The following is a 9333-nucleotide window of genomic DNA, read 5'->3' on the forward strand; positions in this document are numbered from 1 at the left end:
AGTGGACTTTGGCATAACAGAGCAACGTGAGCAGACCTTGCCTTAGCAGGCATGAGATGAGCAGGCTTTGGGGAAGTGCCATGTTCCTCCTCCATGACACCCACAGTAAAAGTAGACCCACTCAACCGTAATGCAAAGTCAATGTATTGTTCCAGTGACCAATGAATCTTTCCCCCAGGCAACTGAGAACGAATGGGTTCATTTAAGCTTTTTGCTCAAGATAGAGAAAATAATGCTTGAAGCTAGAATGAAATTAGTGCTTCTGTGTCCAGTGGTCCCAAGTCCAAAGCCTCGCCCATCATGGCTCCAGAGTCTCCAGCCGTATTGGACACCACATCAGAGACTTCAGCCGTCATGGACACCACACCAGTTCCCAGCCAGCATGAACATGGCACGTGAAGCTACCAAAAGGCTCAGACTTTAGCTTAAACTTTGTACAACATAACTGAGTAAATGACCAATGTGTCTGTGGACAATCGCTCAAGCACATCGCATTTTCCTTCATATGCAGAGTGTGTTGAAGCCACTCTTGCATTCTGAATCACCCTTGGAGACATAACAGTTACACTTTAGTTTGTATTATTGGATGGTTGCATTACGAAAGATCATACAAGAAAAACCAGTTTATTGACACACCTCTTTTGCAAAAATTTCTTAAACACACAACCAGGAATATATTCAAACACTCCAGTTCAGGAAAAGGAAAACATTAGTGCTGTTCAGCTTGCTTTGTCTCTGTCTATCTGAAAGTGCATGCACTGAAATGGCTGAAGCCGGATTTTTTCAGGACCAGTTCTGCTGTCCATTGTGTCTGGATCTACTGAAAGATCTAGTGACCATTCCCTGTGGACACAGTTACTGTATGAGCTGCATTACAGACCACTGGAATCAAGAGGATCAGAAGAGAGTCTATAGCTGCCCCCAGTGCAGACAGACCTTCAGACCAAGACCTGCAATAAATAAAAACACCATGCTAGCTGAAGTGGTGGAGAAACCAAAGGTGATAATTCAAACTGCTGTTCCTGCTGAACAACATGAGAATCTCTTAAAAGTTAATAGACATAACTTGATGAACGCCACTGGACAACCTCAGAAGATGATGTGTCATCAACATGGTAAACCGCTTGAGATTTACTGCCGCACTGACCAGCAGTGTATTTGTGTGTTCTGTGTGGTGGAAAAACACATAAATCATGAGACTGTATCAACTGCAGCAGAGAGGACTGAGAAACAGGTACAGACTTGTTTGAAAACGCATGAGTTTTACAAATGAAAATGACTTAGAAGTAAACTGGATTAAACTAATATAAAAAGAAATAGATCAGCTACTGTATATACAGTCATAATTAGAAACTGCCCTGAGTACTGGTGTTTATAGTTGGTTTTGGTGTGGTTAATAATGCAATCCATCCACATGAAACACAAAGGCTGAATTCACTCAAAATCCTTTTTTTACCTTTAGTTTCACTAATTATATATTTATGTCATTTACATTGTTTTGTCCAACAGAAAAAATTGGATGAGACACGGGGAAAATTTAAGCAGCAAATCCAGGAGAGGGAGGTGAAGCTTTGGGAGCTGAAAGAGGCTGTGGAGTCTCAGAAGGTGAGTTCTGAAGAAGAAGAAGCAGCAGCGCTGGTTTCAGACACTTCTTCAGATGGTTATTGAGGGAGATTTCCAGTCCCTCTGAAGCACAGCAGACTGTGTGAGCAGCAGTAAGAGCTGTTTGTAATGTGTGTCCTACAGCGCTCTGCACAGACAGCAGTGGAGGACAGTGAGAGGATCTTTACTGAACTCATCCAGTCCATAGAGAAAAGACGCTCTGAGATCACACAGATGATCAGAGACCGAGAAAAGACTGTAGTGAGTCAAGCTGAAGGACTTATGGAGCGACTGGAGCAGGAGATTGATGAACTGAGGAGAAGAAACACTGAGCTGGAGCAGCTTTCACACACAGACGATGACTCCCAATTCCTCTGGGTACAGAGAGGGTTTACTGACTTTACTGATCAGTATTGATTTTCTGTGACATGGTTCTCTATCTTTCTAATTCTTTTACTGTTGTTTGTCATTGTGTCTGTGTAGAGATTACCGTTTCTGTATGATCCTCCTGACTCTCTAGACGTTTTCAGCATCACCGTCAGTTCCTATGATGATGTACGAGAATCTGTCTCTCAACTGAGACAAAAACTGGATAATTTCTGCAGAAAGGAGATTGAAAAAATGTCTGGAAAAGGTAATTGAGACTGGAGAAGTGCTGGAAACATATTTGTTCTTATTGTAACAATGAAATACAGTATAAAATGAAAATATATGCATTCAAATAAATATGCAACAGATATACAGTGGATTCAATTATTTTACACTTAAGAGATCTGTTGATTTCCAGGGAGATGCATTCCGACTGCTGCCACCTCGGAATTTGAGAGCAGAAAAGAGCTCCTGAAGTGTAAGTTACTAGGAATATATGAACACAGACAAACACACAGAGAAAGCAAGAGATTACTTTTTTTTTAAGGTGCACACTATACACTATAAACGTTTTGACTCTTTTGCATGTAACCCATAGCCAAGTTGTATACCTTCATGTATAAAACCATCATGTATATGAGTCATGGGACTTTATTTTACAGTCCTGTTCTGCATGTTCATACTTTGTACTTGTTAGTACTTTTTGGTAATTGCAATAACTGGGTAAGTACTAACCTTGAACCCACCCCTAAATCTAACCAACTCATGTAGTTACCTTATAATATCAGTACTAAATACAAGTACAGGTAAGTCCACTTACTGTAAAATAAAGTGCAAAGTTCAACTTCTAATTACGCTTTTTCACATATCAATCTATTTTTCATTTTATATGTGTTTCTAAACTGTACATGAAATGCTAACTTTCATATAATTCATTGTACATTGTACATTAATAAAACATTTCTGTAAATGTACCAAATTTAGCCAAAGGCTATTTTCAAGCAATTTTTGCTATATAGTCATTACATACTGTACACCTAATAATAGATTTTTAACTAATAACATTGGTTTCAGATAATTTGCAAATTTCGTAGAGTATAAAACACATCTAATAATCAAAATGTTCTAATTAGTACCCCAGAGGACACTCTCATGGCTGATGATAATAAACCCGTCCTCCATATATTGATCTGGCCCTTTTAATTTTGTTGTGGGCCCCTTGGACCTAGAGCTCCCAGAATCATTCCTTTAACTAGTTACAGCTTTGATTCATTCTCTACTGTAATTACTTAATTTCTATTTGTCAAACGCAAACAGACTTTAGCTTTTTTAAATTGTATAAATACATCTCCCTGTGGAAATCAACAGTCATCAAACTAACAGTTAAAAGTAACATAATGTATTTTGTCTCCATCAGATTTCTGTCGTTTAAATGTGGATCTAAACACAGTGCATGAAAACCTCCAGCTGTCTAAGAAGAACAGAGTGATTGCCAACACTAACGTAGATCAGCCCTATCTTGATCATCCAGACAGATTTGATTATTGGTGGCAGGTGTTGTGTGCTGAGAGTATATGTGAACGCTGTTACTGGGAGGTGGAGTGGGATGGGACTCATGATGTGGGTGTGTCAGTGTCATACAAGAGCATCAGAAGGAAGGGACGGGGTGATGAGTGTAAATTTGGATATAACACTGAATCCTGGAGCTTAGACTGTAATCGCTCCGGTTACCTATTCTGTCACAATAACAAACAGACTAAACTCCTTACAAAGTATGATGGCTCTAGAATAGGAGTGTATGTGGATCAGAGCGCAGGAATTCTGTCCTTCTACAGCGTCTCTGACACAATAACCCTCCTCCACAGAGTCCAGACCACATTCACTCAGCCTCTCTATCCGGGAATTAGAATTGGCTTTCCAATTACTTATATGGCCAACTTTATATCACGTACATCAGTAAAATTACTAAATAAATGATCCAGACATTCTGCCGATATAGACATATTGCGAGTGCAAGCTCCATGATAAATTAAGTTTTTCCATTACTAATTAAGTTTCTGATTTTTGAATTCAATATACTATAGCTGAAGGTCTATGAAGATTTAATGATTTTTATTTTTCATATACAATGAGTTATATTATATACTGCAGTAAAATAAATTGATGGAAGCTCCATCAATTCAGTAAATACTATAGCTGAACATCTGGAGATTTAATGATTTGTATTTTTTTTTTTTTTCAATTTCATTTATACGGTGGGTAATATTATATATTCAAATAAATTGTGAACATTTATGGAGATTTAATGATTGGTTTTGTTTTTGTATTTTTCTTTGTTTGGTTTGGTTTGGTTTTCATATACAGTGAGTTATATTATAATACTTTAATAAAATAAAATGATGGAAGCACCATGATTTCATCATTTCTCATTTCTGAATAGCTGAACATGGATTTAGATGGATTGAATTTAGGAGATTTAATGATTTTTATTTTTTATTTTTTATTTTATTTCATTCATACAAACAAATAAATTGATGAAAACTCCCTGATACATTAAATTTCTCCATTATAAATTATGTTTCTCATTTTTGAATTTAGTAAATGTTATAACATTTGTGGAGATTAAATAATTTGAATTTTTTCAATCTTATTTATAAAGTGAGTTATTTATTAAAATAAACTGAAGGCACATAAAACATCTTAGTGTCTAATATATCTGGGAGTTTTTTCTGCCATACTGAGTAGGTATAACGACATGATGACTGGTGCTGTGTTTTTATCACAGTAAGCACACGGCACTCAAAAAACTCTAATGATATTACAAGTGATGGAAGACCAGTTATTTAGTTGAATTAAAACTGGACATGCAATAAAAATACAAAAATTTACAACATTTTCATACACATACAAAGTGTTTAAACAACGTGTTCATACACATCTCTGCTTTACCTTTGTACCGAAGTTTATGACAAACTAGTGGTTTTTAATATTTACATTACAGTATTTTTAACATCTGCAGCTGAATGCATTTAAACAACAACCAAGCTAAATGTGGCATTAATTATAGTTAAGGGTTTTTGTCTGTTGATTTGACTTTAAAATATCGAAATTAAAATAAATTCAAAAATTATGATGGTATACGATTTCTTTTTCAACTCATTTGATATTTTATAACTTTATAGTGTTTATTATAAGGATGTGATTTTAAAGGGAGAGTGTAAAAAATAAATGTGCTTTTTTAACTGCAGAGGAAGTTTTGAGTTCTGAGTTCTTGTGTAACATTCTACAATGTGTCAAAATATCAAAAGAAATTGCTTTCCTCATTGACATGATCCCTCTTCATTATAACTCTGGTCAATCGACAGCAGAATATTATATATAGTTTTATATATATATATATATCTATATATTATATATATATATATATATATATATATATATATATATATATATATAATTGTATATTGAAACCTTTTATAAATTGACAAAGCCTTTGTCATGACACTGACACATATGTAGTCGCTCATATTTGAATGTTATAACCAGTGTTGGCTGGTGTAAAATTTTATAGATAGGGCTGTATCTCATCCAAAAATTTTAGCAAACATTCCAGTATGATTTAATGCTAAACAGTTTAAGAAAATGTAGTGTCTATTTTAGTGCCAATAGCCCGCCTTGTTGGCACTAATTCCACCCACCAACGTGTGGTTGGACTGGACAACATGATGGTCATCAATTGACGGCTTCAGTGTAGCATATGATAAAGCATTTAACACATTATTTATGATGTGAACAACCTGAGTTTGAATCCTCCTATTGCCAAACTCTTTCTTCTCCCTTTTACCATCTCTTATCACATTGGAAAGGCATTTATTTAAAAAAAAAAAAAGAAAGAAAATGGAGGAAATAATCAAAAGGTTTAAAATAAAATATTGGGTAGGGTTAGGGTAGGTAGGGAGGGCTTTATTAACCCAATAAGGCAGCATCCATTTAATAATTCTAATAAAAATGATCATTTACACTCAATATGTTATTACTGCATCCTTTATACTGTACTACAATACTGAGGGGCAGATATTTGCTACTATTTGCAATAAGTATAAATAGCAGAATCTACCGCTATTTGCACTTAGTGTTAATAGCAAATTCGTTAAGAAAATATTTCTATTTTCACTAGTGTAGGCTAAAAAGAATTCATTGCTATTTGCACTTAGTGTAAATAAGTGCAAATAGCAATGGATTCTATCCTCGGTAAATTGTGTACCTGTCGCCTTCTCCCTCGTCCTAAACTACAAAACTGCAAAAATGTACCTATACACGCATTCACTGCAGATTAAATGAATACCTGGAAACTGCAGTAATGCATTGATTATTCACTGAAAATCTGCCTTTTAATCACAATTTATGTGAATAAAAGTTGTTTGTGTTTTTCTTGTTCTTTCAGGTTAAGTGCAGGGAAATGAGGTAGTAAAACACCAATAACTTTTGTTCACACAGATTATGATTACATAACATTATCTTTTTAGCATCACTTCATTTGTAAATTATCATGATGTGCAACAAACAACCTCATGAATCATTTAACATGCTATTTAAAAGTATGCCAAAAAGACTATGATGCACAGACTTGAAGACTCATTCCACAGATCACAGTTTTCTAAGGAATGAAATCCAATAATCTGTTTTGGATTATTAAAGATTAAATAATAATAATGAGAGTTTAAACCATGTGAAAGAAAATCATGTGAAGCATCTGATCCTGCTTTGTTACCTGAAAAGAACAATTCTGTCATCATTTTCTCACCATTGTGCTGTTACAAACCTGAATGACTTTCTTTCTTCTGCTGAACACACAAAGAAGACATTTTCCATCACAACCACAAAGCTTCCCAAAAAAGAGTCTCAGAGACATATGAATGTGAAAGTCTGCACATTTCAGTTTTAGTCTGCGCATCTCACAATTTTAACAACACAGACAATGAGCAAGGAATGGATAGCATGCTTTAAAAAAGAGCTGAAGAAGAGTCCTTTTTATTCAAATGCAATTATTGGCTTTTTAATGGTGGGACTTGAGAAACTTGTAGAGATGGACTTTGCATGTCCTTGTGATCCAAAGATGAACATGGTGTTTTCTGCAGCTTATTTTTTAATTCCTGCTCTGTTCTCCAGCGCACTCATGTTTTTTATTCAAAGCCCACAGTGCAAAACAAAGTGTCTGCTCTCCACAGTAACCTGCATCGTTCCAGCTGTTGTTTGGATCATGCTGCTGTTCTTTGATGGACAGTATTTTGCCTGTGCAAAAACCTCCTGGGAAGGACTGACGGTCCACACGGATATATCTGCTTCAACAACATGGTGTCAGCCTTTGATCAGTTCTGAAAACATCCCTGAAAAGCAAATGGCATTTTTTGGCTTTCGAAATACTTCGCAGGTGAGTGAATGAGATGATTTAATTCTGTTGATGTGGATGAAGATGAGATTCATCAAATTAAATATACCAATGATTTTGTCATATATGCTTTAAATGGTATATAACACAATTTTTCGCTTCAGATAGTGGCACTGGTCATGCTGTGTCTGAGCTCTCTGCCCCTATTTATAATTGGATGTAGAAGGTGTAGCCACCAAGCATCAGGAAGCAAAGAACCTGAAGCTGAACAAGTGGAAATTGAGAATCCTGCTCAAAGTTCATCAACCCCTCGTGAAAGATCTTCATTAATGGAGGATGAATACAGAGATGCGTCTGAATATCTCTAAATACAGAAGCTGAACAGAGCTCTTGTAAAGCACCACTTAATGTTCAGAAACCTCATCTTTAAAATGTTACAAAAAAAAGGAGGGAAACAACATTTGTAGCATATTCTAACCCAGCTGTACGACAAAGTCCTTTTGTTTCTGATACGTCTTGACGTCACTGACAGTATGAAACCACATCCTATCAATCAGTGCACTCTGTTAAGTATGGAATATGCTCACGTTTGCTGACAGTTTTTTTTTTTTTTATGTGGTTTTTGTTTTTTTACACTTTTGGCTTGGTATATCCTACTTCGAAGTTTGTAGAATAAAAAAAATACACTTTGCAACTGATTACTGTCAATTGTTGCTATGCTTTAATGTATGTGAGGAGGTTATCGGGAGAAAATGAAGCAAGTGTACTGATTTTACCTCCAGATGGACATAATAAACGTTTACTTAAGGCAGGAGGCTGCTCTTCAGGCAAAAGCACCCACACAATAAGACGTAGGGCCCTATTTGAACGATCTGAGCGCACGGCGCCGGTGCACTCAGGGTGTGATAATCCACTTTTGCTAGTTTAATGACGGGAAAACGCGCGCATGCATGGTCTTAACGGGTTGTCCCTATTCCCTTAATGAGTTATAGGTATTTTTTGGGCGTAACGTGCAATAAACCAATCAAAGTTTCATCTCCAATTGCCTTTAAGAAGCAGTTGCGCTCGTGTCAAGACGGTTTTGCTATTTTACAACGCGTCTCCAGAGATGAAACAGAGCTGCGCGTGCCTCTGTGTAATAAGCAAAGTGAATGCGGCGTTGTGGACCCACCCAGAGGCGCGTTTTAATTAAAAAGAAAGAAAAATTGGACTTGATAAATCCAAAATCCACTATATTCGCATTGCTTTATTAAATGTAAGTACACTGTGTTCCCTGTGTTCCCCCAGACACACCTACAGCAGAACATAATGACAATACTGCACTAGTGAACTGAATCACTCATATTTATTTTAATCTGAACTGGCTGCGCCCCACACGATGATGCAGTGCTCGAGGTATAGGGGAGGGAAAAAAAATCCCCAAACGGTTATAGTTCATATTTCTTATTCAGCAGTTCAATACTGTCAATTAAAAGTATTTGCATACAGTAACCAAATTTGCATAACCTATAAACATACTAATAACAAATTAATATCATAATAAAAGTGTATCAGAATATATATATATATATATATATATATATATATATATATATATATATATATATATATATATATATATATATATATATATATATTATATATAATTTATAAACTCGGTACCAAATTAAGTGTATAGGCTAATTTAGTCTTATTATATAGTAATAGTGGTGCTGATACAAAAAAAAAAAAAATTCTATAAATGCAGAAAAGCCTCCATAATCTGTTTTGACAATTACATTTTTCTCTCGTCCATTAAATGTAAATCATTGCAAAATTACATTTGAGAAGTGAATATCACACTATAACACCAAATAATCTTATATGAAATAATAAATAACTAAATGCATGTCCAACAGATGTTTGACATGTTCGCTCTGCTCTGACGTCTTGAAGGCGCTCTTTCATTGCGCATGCGCAGACGAGCGCCGCTC

At 35.6% G+C, this 9333-nt stretch overlaps 1 protein-coding gene across 1 annotated transcript; it reads left to right on the plus strand.

Moving 5' to 3' along the window:
• Positions 1 to 210: 210 nt before the first annotated feature.
• Positions 211 to 4398, plus strand: LOC109061664 (tripartite motif-containing protein 65-like). Its single transcript, XM_019078764.2, has 6 exons — positions 211 to 1234; positions 1510 to 1605; positions 1747 to 1980; positions 2086 to 2236; positions 2390 to 2449; positions 3389 to 4398. Exons 1-6 carry the CDS (start codon positions 764 to 766, stop codon positions 3946 to 3948), a joined length of 1572 nt encoding a protein of 523 aa, XP_018934309.1. The 5' UTR covers positions 211 to 763; the 3' UTR covers positions 3949 to 4398.
• Positions 4399 to 9333: the final 4935 nt, after the last annotated feature.

This window comes from Cyprinus carpio, chromosome B19 (assembly GCF_018340385.1).
Source record: "Cyprinus carpio isolate SPL01 chromosome B19, ASM1834038v1, whole genome shotgun sequence".
Classification (NCBI taxonomy): Eukaryota; Metazoa; Chordata; class Actinopteri; order Cypriniformes; family Cyprinidae; genus Cyprinus; species Cyprinus carpio.